Below are 18,331 nucleotides of genomic sequence, written 5' to 3' on the forward strand. Positions count from 1 at the left end.
GCATTTAAGCAAAAAGTTTTGGTTGAGATGCATTCTTCACCAATGGTGGGACCCTTAGGTCACTTTAAGGCCTATAATGCAATAAGAAAGGGCTTTCATCGGAAAGGCCTATGGAGAGATGTATGTTTTATACCTTGTATACTCAGTAAGGATCCCACACAAAAATCCGGTGGTTTGCTTCAACCCTTACCTATTCCAGAAGGTAAGGACTCATATTGCAATGGACTTCACTAGCGGCCTTCCTCTTACTAAGAGGGGATGGGGTGGTAGTTGGCCAAAAGCTGCCCACTTTGTGCCTACAAAGGTGAGATATTCGGCATCCATGGTTGTACACCAATTTATGGAATATGTGTTCAAGTTGCATCATGGAATGTTGCAGCAAAGAGTGAGTGATCAAGATGTGAAATTCATGGGCACTTTTTGGTGCACACTATTTGACATGTGTACTCAATTAATTCCTAGTGTGGCCTATCACCTAGAAACCAATGGTCAAATGGAAAGAGCTAAAAAGTGGCTCACCTATAGATTAGTCAACCAACTCCCAAGTTAAGTTCCATTAGCATGATCCTTAAGTTTGAAAATCCACTTGCTTCCTACAATGTTTTACGTACAGGTTAATCAACCAACTCCAAAGTATAATTTTTTATGATAAAATCATATTCCTTCTATAATGATGGCATCTCTTGTGCCTAACATGGCTCTATAGTATCTATAGATACTATAGATAAGTTAACCAATTCCCAAGTTAAGTCCCATTAGCATGATACTAAACTTGTAAATCCACTTGCTTCCCACAATGTTTTTACCTTTAGGTTAATCAACCAACTCCCAAGTACAATTTTTTATGATAAAATCATATTGCTTCTACTTGATGATGGCATCTCCTATGCCTAACATGGATCTATAGTATCTATAGTATATATCTAAGGTTTAGAGTGCAAAACTCAAAGGTGTAAAGATAGGTTTGACACTCAAGGGCAAAGGCAAAAATAGAGTTAGAGGAGTCATGCAAGTCTTCGCTATTTTGGGCTAATGTTTTATAAAGAAGAAGGATTCCCTCTCATAATATAGAACACTTTTTCTTGTTTATTATGTATTTCACATTTTAACTCATAATCTTAATTAATGTGTAGTTAGGAGTAGGTTTAGTTAACCTTGAATAAATTTCTCTCAATTTTCCAACAATTGGTATCAAATCAGGTTAGATTAGGTCTTAGCTTAAGTGTAATCTCTTAACCATCATAAGACTAAGCCTTAATCACTAAATTTTAGCTTAAATAAAGCTATTTTGGTCAATAATTATGAGCCTCTTTCCTTCCACAATTGGAGAATCCTTTGCTGCTCAAGCTTTAAAGTTGACCTATCTATTTGAAATCAAATCTCTAAGGCTTACTCATCAAAGAAGAAGTAACGAATGACTTTCTAATAAATAAAGGTGATTCACAAATGTTTTAATATACCTTATTTTAGGGTCTTCCACTGAATTTGGTGCTGAATATTTGGGGCAATCACTATGAAAAAACCCCCATGTTAGTATGGAGAGGTAATTAAAAAACCCCTTCTATAATTTTTAAGATGAAGTACCCCTTTGGTATCAAATTTTTCCTTATTTAAATTGGAAAACAAAACCCCTTACATTGAGCTTATATGCTACCTTACATATCTTTCATTGATCCCCTCGAGGGTGAATTAGGCTAATTTTGAGAGCTAAATTGATCATGTGGTCGTCATGTACTTTCATAAGCATTAAAAGTATCAAAATCACTTACTAATGGATTGTCAACTTTCTCTTGGAAAAAATCTTCCTAGTAGTGAGATTATATAATCTAGACACATCTCTTCTATAATTTTTAATTTAATAAAGTACCCCTTTGGCATCATTTTTTCCCTTGTTTAAATTGGAAAACCCCTTATATATTATTATTATTTATATCAAAAATTTCCCTTTTTGAATTGGAAAATCCCTTGTGTATGTATATTTTTTGTAACTCTACATGAGAATAAAACCCCTTAGGTTAAACTTACGTATCTTTCATTGATCCCCTTAAGGGTGAATTAGGCTAATTTTGAGAGTTGAATTGATCATGTGGTTGTCATGTACTTTCATGGGCATCAAAAGTTTCAAATCACTTACTAATGGATTTTAAACTTTCCTCTCCTTGTAAAATCTTCCTAGTAGTGAGATTATAGAGACTATAATCTCATGTAATTAAGGAGTGTAGTTTTGAAAGTTGAATTGATCATGTGGTTGTCATGTGCTTTCATAAGCATCAAAAGTATCAAAATCACTTACTAATGGAGTGTGAAAGGATTGTAAGCTTTCCTCTCCCTAAAGAATATTCCTAGTAGTGAGATTATAGAGCCTAGTGTTGGGAAAAGAAGAGATTCACATGTAAACCTAGTGTTGGGACAAGAAGTTATGGAGATTATAGAGCCTAGTGTTGGGACAAGGAGAGATTCAAATGTAAATCCTAGTGTTGGGACAAGAAGTTATGGAGATTCCTGCTTGCACCAAAGTGTTGGAATAATATGTATGAATGCCTCAAAATTCATGGATGTAATGGAAATCTTATGATGCTTCTTATAATGGAAAAGACAAAGGCTCACATATTTGGTATATAGATAGCGGAGGCATATGACTCAATGCAAGGAGTACTTCCATAGTCTTGAACTGGTTCCAAATGGAAGATCAATACAATTTGCCAACAATGCATCATGTGATGCTATCAAGGCAAGGGATTTATGTCTTTTGGTGTGTCAAATGGAAAATTGCAACATTTGAAGGAGGTATTGTATGTCCTCATTTTTGTGCCTATTCTTGATAAAATCAAGATTTTGTGTGCTACTTTCAGTGGTGGGCAATGCAAAAGTCAAGATCCAAAGTGTGGCAATGTGAGAGTTGCTTCTAGAAAATTAAAGAAAGGGTTGTATAATAGGTTTATTACCATGTATATACTACTTGAATTATGGTATAATAGGTTTATCCATGTATATACTATCATCATGCCGAAGGGTTGTATAATAGGTTTATCACCTCTCCTTTGTTCCTCTGGAAGTGTAGTCTTCCCACTCTAGAGACTGCACCAAAGTTTATTGACTTACGTTTTGGAGTACTTGTAACAAGAGTAAGAGTCTCACTCCCATTAACTATCTCCCAAAGGTCCTTGCCAATAATTCTTGATAAGAATGACCAAGTGGAATAGTTTGATACATCCGGCTTTGTCATTTGAGACATGGAGCCAAAACTATCTATGTGCTCAACCATACTTGTTTGCAACATCAAATAAAATGATCAAGATAATGAGTGTAAAATATTACCTCAAGGCCAAAAAAAACTCCTCCAAAGAGTTGAATGTTTGCACAAAATGGTTATAGATTTAAAGATGCATTATATTCCTCCACAAATCTTCAAATGCTCAGCCATACTTGCAACATCAAATAAGATGAGCAAGATAATAAGTGTGAAATATTACCTCAAGGCCACAAAAACTCCTCCAAAGAGTTGAGAATGAAATGGTTGTAGATTAAAAGATGCATTATATTCCTCCACAAATCTTCAAATGAGCTAAGACTTTAACAAAATACCCTTCTATATGCGCTTAATCTCCACTTAGAACAATTTTGTAAAACTCTCTTTTTGAACAAGAGAAATTAGCCTTCATTTGTGTGACAGGCTAAAAAGACTTCCGCATACAAGATCCAATCACCACCAAACTTTATGAGCCAACTTTGACAAACGAGGATCTTAAGACAACTTCTCTATACAAGATCTCATAGTAAAATTGACTTCCATATACAAGATCCAATCACCACCAAACTTTATGAGCCAACTTTGACAAACGAGGGTCTTAAGACAACTTCTATATACAAGATCTCAGTAAGAAGTTATTAGGATAACTCACTCTAATTAGCTCAAATAGGCACCAAAATTTGTATAACTTTGATGCGTTGTATTTGGAGTATGGGTAGCTATAGTCAACATTTGTTCATTTGATCATGGACAAATCTAGTTTCAGGAAATTCACTTAATAACTTTTTATTTAGGCAAGCAATGAAAAAAGGTGAATAGTAGGCAACGTAGGATTTACCGACTTTTTGACGGGCCGGGGGATGGTGTGTAAAGATGCTTGGATCATCAACAACCCTTCTTTTGGAAAGGAGACGGGGCGGCACGGAGGGCCGGGGGGGGACCCTTTATTAGCAAGTGCATTACACGGGTGGTTGAAAAACTCCCTACGTATTGATGTCTATGGTTTAGATGCATTTTCAGATGATAAAAGTATCCCTTATGTATGATTTTTTCACCCAAGCCTAAAATTAAAAAAACCCTTTCGTATGATGTTTTTTATGTTCTTAGTGAACTCACACGCTAACTTGTGCATTTTTCACTAACACCCTCCCAAGGGCCAAGTGTTGAGAATGGTAGGTCAAATGCATACCTTTCTCAGATGCAGATGCAGGGGTTTTACACCTGTAAAATCGCCCATGAAAGTTCTAGCGATGTGAAGATGGCGACACCATTCGGATTGTAAGTGCCCACGTGATGATGGTGTGTAAAGGCCCCAACTAAGAATTCTAATTGGGGCTCACATTTGAGGGGATAATGTAAAGAAGGCAACAAAGGTGCAGATGGAAGGCTCGAGAAGGTGGGAGAGGAGCTTGTGACACGTGGCGAGCTGTTGTGAATCGATATTTGTGGCTGTGAGGACATCTTATCGGGGGGGTGCTAAGCACACACTCCTGCCACCTGGCATGGGCATACATCCAAAATGGATAAAAGATGAGAGGCCCCTTTTGCAGGAGCCATACAGATAACGAAGAACGAAAATTAAAATTTTTTTAAAAAAAGCGCACTTCTTCAAAGAGCTGCAGTGGGCTTCAAATCCTCACACCACTCTGCGGTCACGCACTTGGCCAGCTTTCACGCAGACAGGAGTGTGCTCTAATCAACTGTGCTTTGCTCCGTGCCCTTTGAGCAATCATCTATGGCGTCCTCTGTTGCTTTCCCTGCTATTGGCTCTGTCCATGCTGCCCAGGTTCGCCTTGCCTTGCCTTCTCTAATCTCGTTCTTAATCACTGATTTGAGCACCTTGCCCATTTCCTAGCTTGGGTTGCTGATAGCACAGTTTCTAGAGCTTAACTAGAGCTAGATGTTGATAACCTATGCCTGTCGCAATATATTACCCTAATGAGATTAGCTTGAAAGTAACCATCTCTCCATTCGCCTTAATGGCCTGGCTAATCAGAAGTACAGTAGTTGCAACAGTACAGCTGTGATAAATAATTCAATTTCCACTAGTTTGTGATTAATTTGACTTCAGTACTAGTGGGTTCATAGGTTTTTGCCAACTCTGTATTCCCTTCGGAGTATTGCGTCCTACATGCTATGTTGATCACATGAGTGTGTGTGCAGGTCTTGCCCCTCTCCAATGGATCCACATCCCTCTCCAAGAGCGCGCCTGCATCAGCCTTCTTTGGGACTACTCTGAAGAAATCAGGTCCCTCTGTGGCCCCCACCAGCTCGAAGCTGACGGTTGTACGCGCTTCTGAGGACGAAGAGAAGCAGACCAGCAAGGACAGATGGGCTGGGCTTGCCTATGACATCTCTGATGATCAGCAAGACATCACAAGAGGGAAGGGGATGGTTGATTCCCTCTTCCAAGGTGCAGTTGGAATGGGTACCCAACATGCTGTCATGAGCTCTGCTGAGTATCTCAGCACTGCACAAAGATTGTGAGTTCATCTTAACTATTTTCTTTCCTGTTCTACTTCCGGAGCTTATCTCCTATGTACTGTCCATGACTCTATGTTACTTGTATGTGTAGCTTCAACCTGGACAACATGAAGGATGGCTACTATATTGCGCCGGCCTTCATGGACAAGCTTGTTGTGCACCTTGCCAAGAACTTCATGAATCTGCCAAACATCAAGGTGATTAAGAAATATTCGAATGGAGTAGGGTCTTTACTGTCATAAACCACCTGCCAGATGCTGGTTGGGATCTGTCTGTAAAGACCCTTATATTCTACAATTGGTGGTTGGCTGTCCGCACATGAGATGTTTCCATTGCTGTGTTTCAGGTCCCCTTGATTCTTGGTATCTGGGGTGGCAAGGGACAAGGGAAGTCCTTCCAGTGTGAACTGGTGTTTTCCAAGTTGGGAATCAAGTAAGTGTGTTTTTCTACCACTCTGTTAATAGAAGTAAGCAGTGCTAAAATTGACCAATGGGTGTCTTTCTGTCAGCCCTATCATGATGAGTGCCGGAGAGCTTGAGAGTGGAAATGCTGGTGAGCCAGCCAAGCTTATCAGGCAGAGGTACCGCGAAGCTGCGGATATCATCAGGAAGAAGGGTCAGATGTGCTGCCTCTTCATCAATGATCTTGATGCAGGAGCTGGGCGAATGGGGGGTACCACACAGTACACTGTCAACAACCAGATGGTGAATGCAACCCTCATGAACATTGCTGACAACCCAACTAACGTCCAGCTTCCAGGTGTCTATGTCAAGGAGGAGCTACCTCGGGTGCCTATTGTTGTGACAGGGAATGACTTCTCCACTCTGTATGCCCCCTTGATCCGTGATGGCCGTATGGAGAAGTTTTACTGGGCGCCCACAAGGGAAGATAGAATTGGTGTCTGCAAGGGCATATTCCGGGCTGACAATGTGCATGATGATGATGTTGTGAAGCTTGTTGATACTTTCCCAGGGCAATCAATTGGTAAGTGTCTTTGTTACAGGTTAATTCTATGCCTTGCTTGCTGTCAGTAAGTTCTCTGCATGTGCTAAAATGCACACGCACATGCACACATACACATACATGCACATGCATACACACACGCACACATAGAGCGTGTACAGATATTCCATATGGTTCCTGGACTTGATGATCGTGGCTTGTTTCATCAGACTTCTTTGGTGCTTTGAGGGCTCGAGTGTACGACGATGAGGTTAGGAAATGGATTGGAGATATTGGAGTGGAGAACATGGGCAAGAAACTTGTCAACTCAAAAGAGGGTCCCCCGGAATTCAAGAAGCCTGCCATGACTGTTGAAAAGCTGCTCGAATATGGTCACATGATAGTACTGGAGCAGGAGAACGTAAAGAGAGTGCAGTTGGCAGACAAGTACCTCAACGAGGCTGCTCTTGGAGAAGCAAATGAGGATGCCATTAAGCGGGGCACCTTCTACGGTATAGAGCATGCCCTTTGTGTTTTCGTTTATTCGTTTCTGTTACTTGTCAATCATGCCTGTATATGTAGAGCCTGACACCACGTTTGATGTTATGTTTTCTGCAATGTTAGTGTCTTATGGAAGGCTGCAAACACCTAAATCCAGGCCTGCCGGGAAGGGCAGGATGCTTGGATGAGTATGGTAGCTTATTCCGGTCCACCCAAATTGTGGGTGGCTGTGTGTAGTTTCACATATACCATATTTTCACTGCTTATGGGACGGCTAGACAATTAGGTTCCATGGTAGGTGACATTGGTTAGTTGCATGGTCCCTGTTTGATGTGTACTATCGCTTCTTTGAGTAATATGGTTCTGCCCTTCAGAAGTTCTGAGGTTTGTCCCATCCAACACCTGCCCTGTATGGGTGCTGAAATGTGCGTTCTGATCATGTGCTTCATCTATGGTAATCTCAGGTAATGAGGCAGTGCCAGTCTAATTTTCCAATGCATGATGGTACCTCCAGGTCAAGCTGCCCAGCATGTGAACTTGCCAGTGCCAGAGGGCTGCACCGACCCGTCAGCTGAGAACTTTGACCCTACTGCAAGGAGTGACAATGGCAGTTGTGTATATGATTTTGCAGAGAAGAAATGAGAAGATAAGGGACATATGTACGATTCGCAAAAGCACAGAGGAGTTGTTACTTTGTAGAGAGAATACTACTGCTAAGGTGGAAAGATCCTGCTGTATATGATGATGCTAAGCATAATTAAATGCGAAGTAGTTGAATTTTATTCACCTGGATATATGGTACATGTGTGTTTATCATTGGCATTTTCAACTTGATGTGATCAATATGAGTTAATGTTGTTGCCATGTGGGATTGTGACAGTTGGGCTCCATCATTCTAGATGGGCTTAGAAGAGTGCAAATGGGTTCCACAATCAACCAGGGGTTGTCCTATAAGTTGTCCATATCACACACATCTGCCACGTTGTGACTCAACAGCTCAGACAAATTGATGATGTGGCAGCCATTTGATCATCAATGAGAAATTTTTAGTGCAGATAAAGAGCAGAAGACCCATTTCAGTAAAAGAGGAACACACAACATTGTGAAGGTGAATTTGGAGTTTGGAGTGAACTGTTTTGTACCAACGTGGCAGATGAAGTAGGTGTGTGTGGACAGCTGACTTGGACAACCCCTGGTTGATTGTGGAATTCATGTGAATTTGTGTTGTGACATCAATACTTGATATAATAAGCACATGACTCGAAATTTGATTGAATCCTTAAAAATTGTCGAAATTCACGTTGTTGAGGGTTTCAAGCGAACTCAGGGTGCTTTTGGCACGCTGTCAACTGACCCATGAAGAGTCTATGTTTACTATGTGAGTTGAATACCTCATGTCTGCACCTCAAATTGCCAAATTTCGAAAGGGAATTCTAGCTTGTGGTGGTTTGGGCTCAGTTAAGATTTTGAATGGCCAAGTTAGCTGAATGTGCTGCGATCATGGTAAATTGTGGTGTGGGAAGTCTTTTTATATGTACTTAAGTTGGCCTGCCTTTAACAAAGGCTGGGCTACAATAATGTGTAGAGTTTGTACTCCGGTCATGGGAGGAGGAGTTGTAACAAGCAACAGTTGGTTCTCCCCCCCCCCCCTCCCCTCTTGGAAAGCCATAATGGCTGGGAAAGGCAGCCGGTTGGCCTTTTCCATGGAGAACACGGCTCCTAGCTTCTGCCGGTTGTTGCCTTCTGCTCCAAGGAAAGGCCTCCAAGTGGGTCCTAGTACCCTCCATCTCCCCTCCTCTTTCTTCCTCTTGCTCCCCCTCAAAGGGAGAATTACACAAAAAATCCTCTTTCTCTAGTTAGAAAAAACTCTCCTGTGGTTCAAAATGTCAGGAATAATGCAGGTAGTTTGCTCCTGCTGAATTTGAAATAGGTCTGCCAATTCTCCTCTTGAAGGTTTGAAAGTTCGTAGATTTAGTGAAAAACTCCTTCAAATTGTTTATGGTTACTAAGGAATACCTTCCACTGTTTGAGGTGAAGGTATTTCACCATTTGTGTCCCATTGTTTGGGTGAAACGTTTTTTTCTATGAACAGGGAGGGCAGCAGAAAAGCCCAATGCATCGCCGGTGGAGGCCAAAAAACCAGAGGCAATTCTGCAGAAAGAGGCGAAGGAGGCAGTAGTTGAAGAGGAAGCTATCGAGCAAGAGATTGTGATTAAAGAAGATGAGGTTCCAGCAAAGCAAGAGGAAGCTGTGCTGGTGACATCAGGACAAGTGAGTGGTGGAGTGGAGGTGAAAGAGGAAGTCGAGAAGCCAAGCGTTGAAGCTGCTGCTGTTGCAGAAGAAGAAAAGCCCATCATCACCCCCATAGCCGTGATAGAGCAAGCTTCTCCAACTGTAGTTCATAAGGACCACGAGAAGAAGGCTGATCATGGGCGAGAGCTCTCACGTCAAGTGCTCACCGATGCTCTCCATGGCATTGCCTCCACCATCCTTTCCATCTTGAAACGTTGAGAGAAGTTGAAGAATAACACCTTGTCTTTCTTTATGTACCTATCTATGGTGTAAGCCTTGATTGCTAAGATGATTATGGTTAGTGTCTCCTAATCCTAAGATGACTATGCTTGATTTGTATCCACTTTGTATATGCAAGTTTTTCATACCATCATCCCTTCTGCTTTTCCCCCCCTCACTTCTATGCATCTTTCATGGAGCAACCCTTAAAAGAGTTCCTGGCATGGCAAAACTGGACTTTGTAGAATTGCATAATGTGTATGTCTATGCCTTGTCCCACCCATCTCACACTCCCCCTCTTTGCAAATCTCTTCTCGCATTTGGATGATCTTATTTTGTTTTCCATTCCTCAAAATTTAAAGTTGACCATCACAAGGTAATTTATAGGTGTCAAGTAATAGAGAACATAGTTTGGATGGTATAGGAAATTTTTTGTGAGTCATGTCCATGTAACATGTGAAAAGTAATTCTTCAAACTTGTTAGTTACCATTCAATTTCACCTTGGCACAAGGTGGATGTGTAGAAGGTCATAGTGCAAGATATACTTGGGAATACCTTTAATTGTCACAAAATATGTTGGGGCGCACAAGTGTGTATGGGAGAGAGAGAGAGAGAGAGAGAGAGAGAGAGAGAGATGTTTGTAGGAGCCAAAATGACCCCCATCAAGCCAATAATAAAGGACTATATGAGACACCAACGCTTTCCCTAATTCTTAAGCAAAATATTGTGTTAATGAACATTATTGTGTTAATGAACATCCAACACATAAAATTATGACCAAGCACAAGTCATGGTCCCATTTACCATAACTTGAATGGACAAAACCCCAACCTACAATTATCCTAAGGGAGAGCCAAATTCATGGTTTGCAACAATGACATTAAAAATGGTTCTTTGTCTAGGAGCACAAATTTATCTTTGGATGTGGCACTAGTAGGTTGATCTCCTTTGTTGAGCTCTAGGTCTTGGATGTGACTTGTGTGTTGCTTAAGCACATCTAGGAGCATATAGTTGTATGGAGTTAAAGAGAGAAACTTTTAGTGCTTGTGACCTCACCATGAGCACTCTGGTGTATGAAACTTGTCCCTATAGTTGGAGACTCATACTATGAAAGAATGACATGGTGAGGGCACTCCTCTTGCCACTTATGTTACCTCATGAGTCAACCTCTATGTCTACATATTTCGTGTAGAAAGATTGCCATGCATTCCTAGTCATTATACTGTAAGATTTGATGGAGGCCAAATTCCTCTAATTCCTTAGTTTTTCAACCTAATGCACATCACATAACCTACATAATCATAGCTTTTGGTTCTAGTGTCATCTTGATATATGTCTCTATGTGTAGCCTATGTGATGACATGTGACGCTAACATGTGGGGACTGTTAGCACATGTGATATATGAGTCCCTAGGTATCCTTACATCTAGCTAAGTCATATGCTGAAGTGGTCTAGATATAAGATCATTGATCTTGGTATAAGCTCATTACAAAAATATCTTTGAATGTATCCATGTCTACTGTATCTATCAAATGTAAACTTTGGTTACTATATTCAATTGTGTATAGGGTTGCTCCATGGGAATGGTTAGATACCCTCTATTGTCCCTCCAAATGGCGAGACCCTCATGTATGTTATAGGATCAAATAAGACATCTATGTGGAGTAGGTGGGCTATAAATGCTATGAGAATGATGAGGGATGAGGGCTCAATGCATATAAGTCGTGGAGGGTTCGGTGCATATGAGTCTCATGACTTGATTTCTTGAGGGTATGAGGGTTCAGTGCATATGAGTCATGCAGGGTTTGGTGCATATGAGTCTCATGAATTGAATTCTCTCAATGAGACTTTAATCTAGTCACGTCCACCAATTTTCCATTTGACTGTTGAGTAAAAGAGAAGTCACTCTATCTTAAAGCTACTCTATTTTAGTGAGTAAAAGAGAAGGTACTCTATTTTAAAAGCTACTAGAAATGTGCCTAAATGTTGCTTTGCCTAGGTGTGCTACTGTGCATGCCCTGTACTTAATCTAGCCTCTCTTATTGAAAATTCCACAAGGAAACAATTTGGGCATAAGAACACCAGCTTGATGTGTATCTATGACCATCAATGTGGAGAAGGTCTTTTCATAACCCCTTGTAACTCATGTAAAAGACCATGACCTTTATCTAGCTAAAAATGGTAGAGAAGTTGTGTTCTTTTTAGAATTATTGTATTACATCTAGTTGTCATTGCAATCATTATGCTATACGTGTTGGTAATGATATGGTGTTACAATGTCGTCGCATAGTCTACCAAGTAAATGTATCAAAACATCTATATTGAGTGAAAAGGGTGTGTGAGAGAAAGGGGAATGCTTACATCATCCCAGTTTTCTATGTATGCATTCTTTGTCCTAAAATGTGCTTAAACATTGTGGTTGAGGCCCAAATGACTTTGTCTACCACCTCTAACCAATTAATCAATCTAGCTCATCATACAATGTTAAAGGCCATGCAAAAGTAGGAAAACATTGCATCATTCCCACTTAATGATACGATTTGAGTGTGGAAATATGGTCTAGTGTGTGGAGTGGTGGTCTCATTGGAAGCATGCTTGGTGTATGACACAAACACCTTGCTACTCTCAATGATGGGTTAAATTGTGAGGATATTAAGTAGTGTGTTGTGGTCTCCCCTTTTGTCACGTAACTTGTAACCGACTACGTAGGGCTTGATCGTCGAAGTGCAATCGACAAGGGTGTCCAAGGCTTAGGGGTGAGGTGCCTGGGTCAGAGGACCGTGAGCGGTTGGCCAAGTGTGGGCAAACATGCCATTCCATAAGCCTGGTAGCATGGATGCTTATACACACTCCTCTAAGGCTAGGTGGTGAACAAGAGCCCTCCTCTCCTCCCTTATGGTGAACAAGAGCCCTCCTCTCCTCCCTTATGGTGGCTTCCTACTACCAGCGTTGTCACACATTGGTATCAAAGCTTGCCACAGTTCTTTTTCTCTTTTCGTGTGACCCACTCTCAAGAAGAGTTAAGCTTATTATCTTTAATTAAATAAAATTCTTCCACACACGACTCTGTAAATTTTTGAGCGATTCTAAGTGTGAGAGGAGGAAGATGATTGCTTGGAAGTAGAAGTGTGGGTGTGTGTGTGTGTGAGAGAGAGAGACAAACAATACAAATGTGTGTGTGTGGCGGGTGTAACGCCTCTATGGTGTGGGTGAAGTGTGTGTGTACGGCTATATAGCAGAGTCGTGTGCTCTCTCATGCAAGGGGCACACTACTACTCAGGCCAGGACAGCTCAGTCAGCCAACTAGGCAAGCTAGCCCAGCAACGACACAACAGGACTCCAATTAACCACTGCAAGATGGACGGCAGTCAACCAAACATCAGGTCAAGTGACGGATGGCAACACGATAGCAGATGACACACAGTGACAGATAGACGTTAGCCAACAACATCTCTCTTAGCCTACGCACATGTCTCTGACAGGTGGGCTCTGTCCAGAAAAAGAGTGACCGATCGGACCTCGTCGGACAGAGTGGCATCTCGCACATGATCTCCAAAAAGTCAGACCGGTGGCAAAGAACCCGCCGAACATCACCTCGCACATGAAAGTCCGATCGGCGCGGCCAGACGACCACCACACGTGTAAACATGCACAAACAAAGTCATCGAGCAGCCTGAGGGGAATCGAACCCCTAAGCGGCCATGGTAGGACCAAGAGGCTCCCCTACCCACCCCCCCATAGTTAGTAAAAGTTAAAAAGAGAGCAAACGATTTAAAAAAATAAAAAATTACCTCATTTGTCTTTACATCTCGCTTCTCAATTGCAAACGAAAATGACAAAACAAGGCAGCACGCAGCTTTCATCCAAGTACTCGTTGTCTCCCCATTCCAACCCTATTGCCACCACCACCATTTGGATGAGGATCATGTTGTTCCTGTGGTTCTACCTCGCCACGCATCTGCACAAAATTATGTAACACACAACAAGCACCAACCAGACATTTAACTCTCTCAACCTGTTCTTTAAAATTTCAAACGTGTTTTCAACTTTCAGTCTACCTTTGGACAAATGCCTATCAAACTCTATTTTCGCCTCAAGCATTTGTCATGCAGGCCTAAATGGCTTCACAAGGAAACTAGTGGGCTTAGCCACCGAGTCAGCAACAATATAAGGTCATATAGTTTGCCCATACAAGTTTACTGTTGGAGTGTCCACCAATACCTCACCCCTCTTCAAACTATTGTAAAGTGAGCACCCCTTAAAATGTGTAGTGTCATGCATACCCCCGGGAGCACTACACACAACACTCCAAAACATCTTACGGGCATCTACAATCCCTTGAAGCACAATGCTCGAAAAACCATGTTGACTCATGTACTAAGCCGGAAAACACTCTTGTGGTGGCTTTCGTTTTGCAACCTGATGTGTGTCCCATCTAAGGCAACACACATATTTGGCAAAGATGTGATTTCCTCAAACTAAGAAATAATTTTGACCAAGCGATCTCCCGTAGTAGGCACCACTATTCCATGTCTTGCAAACATTGTTTGGCAAGCACAAAATATGGATGATGATGCCCATATATTTACGAATAGTGGACTCCCCAATCCCAAATAAATGTAAAATTGATGTACTAGAATGACCATGCACTAATCTCCAAAGAACATCGTGCTAATGCAAGGTCAACAGGCATAGGATAACGCACTATGTTCTCACTATGTGTGGATGGCAAATGGGGGTCAATCATTTCACGCAAAACATGGAATGAGTCATATGACATTCGATATGTGTAAAAAAACCTATGTTGATTTTCAAGTCGCGCTTCGGACCAAAGACTAGAGTGAATGCATCTCCAAAAAGTCACCTGACGTGGGAAACACCACCATTCTCAAGGACCATACCTCCACCCCTACTTTTCTAGGAATTCAATGATTACACTTTGCATCATAAAGGCACATAAAATAAGCATTAAAGTGCCTATTGGAATACAATTACGTTGCATTTCAATTGAAGTCTAACAAGGAGCAGAATTAAGCATTGACAATAAACCAAAAATCACAAGAGGATGCATGGATTGATGCGTACCTTTGATCAATCTACTATGTTACCTTTGATCAATCTACTATGTTACCTTGGGGTGAGTGGTTCCAAATGTCTACGCACAAGTCGTAAAGATTTCTCAAATACCTAAGGATTGATGCGTACCTTTGATCAATCTACTATGTTACCTTGGGGTGAGTGGTTCCAAATGTCTGCGCACAAGTCGTAAAGATTTCTCAAATACCTAAGGCACAGAACAAGAATACAAAATTAACACATCAATACCATGATTAAATCCTTACTATTCTTTGCCTAATTTGCTAAGAATCTTTGTAATTTCCACTTGCGTGTTTAAATAGGTTATTTGCCACTTTGTCTCCTCTTCCTGTCTTATCTGAAATAGTCTCTCTTCATGAATCATCCTTGCTGCTTCAATCTCGCCTAGTTTATCTGACACTACTTTCATCGGCATCTCCATCGATCGACCACGAATGTTTATTGAGTATTTATTCAATTCCTCAACTTTTTGGCCTTTCACACCATCATGGACGATGCTGCCTTTTTTGCTTTTCACTCCAACTTGATCTGTTGTTACTTTAATGCCTCCATGCACAATTGGATCCTCCTCTCTGCATCATCCAGTATCTCTACGTCTACCCTAGTATCAACGCCTACCTCTGCCATTCCATCGCTGTTAAGAGAACTCATCAAGACAGTGCATTTTGGAGTACTTCCCCACAATGTATCACATTTCTCATAAAAAGGCCATGATGATGGTACCCACCTCAAGGTTTCAAGGGGTATTTCTTGATTGTGTTATCGCCCGTTTATGGCCTTACATAGAACGAGCTTGCCCGCATGCAGCAAGTTGTCCTTGCACGCCAGACAAAGGCTTTTCATCCTCCGTCCACCTCATGACTTAGCGTACAAGAGCCAAGTGGTAGGAGGCACGTTCTTTACCCCATCCTTGTCTATAGATGACCTCATGGTTCCATCCATAGAGACACACCCCACTGATAGTCCCAAACCATAGAGACTAGTGATACCCTGTTGGACCTAGGCACAGGTGAAGACCTCCTCAATGAGTTCGAGTTCGAGTTTGGTGATGCAGATCCTCATGCTCGATTCAAGGTTGACGTCTCAAAGTAGGAGGTCTCACACAAGTCCATTTTGCAGCTTTTTGCCATGATCCAAACCTTAGAACAAAATCAAAATGAAATTTTGACCATCCTTAGGAGTTTAGTCGTGCTAAATTGTGTCTCTTGTGCTCGTGCAAAGAAGAGTACAATTTATTTCTTTTCGACAGGAGGTTGAGACATCCATTGGGCGGAAATCCATAGAGTCTTCTAAGTAATCCGTAGTGTCTACGAGGATCTTCAAGGATCTCAAAGTACCAAGCTTTGGGGAAGAGGAAAAGGAACGCAACAAAAATGCAATCAATATTTTCTTATAGAAGTGGTCAGACTTAACCTTAGGCATATGCCAGAGAATGTGAGGCCCATCGAGGCAAGCTTGTCCTTGACAACGAGCAAAGCATATAAATGGTGGTGGTGGATGAGTTTGGCCGCTAGTGCCAGATGTCCTCGTACTTGGGTAGAGTTCGAGATAGGATTCCGCCAAAGAGTTTTTATCAATTATGAACTTCAGAGGTCTTGGAGTGAGTGGGACAAATGCTCTATGCTGCATGGCATTTCACGCACCCAATATATCTCAAACTATCGAGAAATAGTGCTGAAGTTAAAGCAAATCGTTGCATTCCAAACCGCGGGGGTTCATGCAAGGTCTTGACCCAAATTGTGAGAGTTATGTACAGCCTAAGAAGCCGAAGGATTTTGACGAGGCAATAAAATACGCTTAGATATTTGATGATATATCTCACAGGTCAAAATTTGGTCCTCAACAGATGATAAATGAGAGTGGGGATACAAAATTTAAAAGAAAATTCTTTCAAGGTGACTAGGGACATGGTCAAGGTGAAGGGGGGGGGGGGGGCAAGGGGGACATTGGTCTAAAAAACCACGAAAAAATAGAGAGAAAAACCTTACAAAACTCCAAAAACAGCAGTACGAGAAAGCAAAAAAAGATAATCTATGCTTTCACTGCTTTGAGGGTGGGGCATAGCAAGGTAGTGCTTAAGCTGGAGGTAGTTCTAGAAGGATGGTAAATCCTCTTGGTAAGTTCATATGATACAGGTGTTCCCTCTCCAATCCGCGGAGTTTAGAGAGATGACAGTATGCCTGATTTGGTTCGTTCATATGGCAAGATTGGTGGTCGTAGAGTCCTATTTTTTGAACCTTGTTTTGTCTGCATGTGAGCGAAACTTGAAAAAATCCAAGGGATGAAAATGAGACAATAAAAAATGGTAAGTACGCGTATACTTTAAATTCTTTGTTTGCGAGAGTATCAAGATATCTTTCCTAAAGATTTGTCTCTCTCACCATGTAGGGCGGTACTCCATTCCATTGATGTCCTACCAAGTTCCAAGCTTATAAACAAGCTTAGCTATAGACTTAGCCACTCTGAAGCACATGAGGTGGAGCAAAAATTGACTGATTATGCAAGAAAAGATTTTATAAAACCTAGATTCTTTTGGTAAAAAAGAAGGATGGTTCTATGCATATGTGCATAGATTATCATGCTCTTAATCAGATTATAATTAAGAACAAGTATCTAATACCCCACATCGATGAATTGTTTGACCAACTCAATGGTGCACGTTATTTTTCTAAAATTAACCTTAGTCGACCGGATCACGATCAAGGAACAGGATATTCCCAATACCACATTTAGAACTCGATTTGGGCATTATGAGTTTTTGGTCATGCCATTTGGTTTGACTAACACATCATGCCATTTGGTTTGACTAACGTGTCATGCCATTTGGTTTAATTAACGCATCAGCAAAATTTATGATGTTGATAGACAAGGTTTTATGTCCATACTTACAAAAATTCATAGTAGTTTTCCTAGATGGCATACTTGTTTACAGTAAGCCAAGAAAGGAACATGCAGAGCATTTACACTTAGTGTTCAAATTACTTTAGAAAGAATAGGGTATTTGCAAAGGAAAGCAAATTCAAATTCTTTGGCAAGGAAATTCATTATCTTAGCCATATTATATTCACTGAATGAGGGAACTGGATGGATCCTGAGAAAGTGGATGCTATTCTCAAATGGCCTGAGCCAAAAACTTAGAACTACAAATTTTTCTAGGTTTGTTAGGGTTTTACCGATAGCAGGTAAAGGACTACCTAAAGATCGTAGTCTCATTGAGAGATTCACTGAGAACTAAAGGCAAAACTATCTATTGGGAGGATTTGCAAGCAATGAAGTAGTTTTTAGAAACTCAAGGTTGCAATCACACAACTGCCACACCTACCTTGAGTATAGTGGACCGTAAGTTGTAGAAACAGATACTAGTAGTGGGGAAGCCATTGGGATGGTTTAAATGTAAGGGGGATGCCCAGTTGTATTTGAAAGCAAGAAGCTTGATCGTGCCCAATATAACTACTTAGCTTATGAGGGAGAGTTACTTGTTGTAATTCATGCTCTTAAAAAGTGGTGACATTATTTCATCACAAGCTACAAGTCTTAGTGTATA

The 18,331-nt window shown here is 41.0% G+C and overlaps 1 protein-coding gene and 1 pseudogene across 3 annotated transcripts; one reads left to right on the plus strand and one right to left on the minus strand.

Moving 5' to 3' along the window:
• Nucleotides 1–4,888: 4,888 nt before the first annotated feature.
• On the plus strand, nt 4,889–9,839 carry LOC147626281 (ribulose bisphosphate carboxylase/oxygenase activase 2, chloroplastic-like). Of its 3 annotated transcripts, none has more exons than XM_086816427.1 (7): nt 4,889–5,036; nt 5,414–5,733; nt 5,826–5,931; nt 6,081–6,166; nt 6,243–6,718; nt 6,907–7,188; nt 9,270–9,839. In XM_086816427.1, the coding sequence occupies exons 1-7, from the start codon at nt 4,986–4,988 to the stop codon at nt 9,686–9,688; spliced, it is 1,740 nt and encodes a 579-aa protein (XP_086672553.1). In that variant the 5' UTR covers nt 4,889–4,985; the 3' UTR covers nt 9,689–9,839. The 3 variants fall into 3 exon arrangements, with proteins under 3 accessions (XP_086672553.1, XP_086672556.1, XP_086672555.1); XM_086816430.1 differs by lacking the exon at nt 9,270–9,839 and adding an exon at nt 7,642–8,041; XM_086816429.1 differs by lacking the exon at nt 9,270–9,839 and adding an exon at nt 7,692–8,041.
• Nucleotides 9,840–12,962: 3,123 nt separating this feature from the next.
• On the minus strand, nt 12,963–14,064 carry LOC147626282 (uncharacterized; annotated as a pseudogene).
• Between the last annotated feature and the right edge of the window lie 4,267 nt (nt 14,065–18,331).

This window comes from Cibotium barometz, chromosome 22 (assembly GCF_041138505.1).
Source record: "Cibotium barometz isolate CiBa-2024 chromosome 22, ASM4113850v1, whole genome shotgun sequence".
Classification (NCBI taxonomy): domain Eukaryota; kingdom Viridiplantae; phylum Streptophyta; class Polypodiopsida; order Cyatheales; family Cibotiaceae; genus Cibotium; species Cibotium barometz.

Bases quoted from the DNA above. Each gene is read 5' to 3' on its own strand.
- LOC147626281 (XM_086816427.1), top strand. From the start codon at position 4,986: ATGGCGTCCTCTGTTGCTTTCCCTGCTATTGGCTCTGTCCATGCTGCC. The intron at 5,037-5,413 runs GTTCGCCTTGCC...GTGTGTGTGCAG, and splicing joins GCTCTGTCCATGCTGCCCAG to GTCTTGCCCCTCTCCAATGG. The intron at 5,932-6,080 runs GTGATTAAGAAA...GCTGTGTTTCAG, and splicing joins TGAATCTGCCAAACATCAAG to GTCCCCTTGATTCTTGGTAT.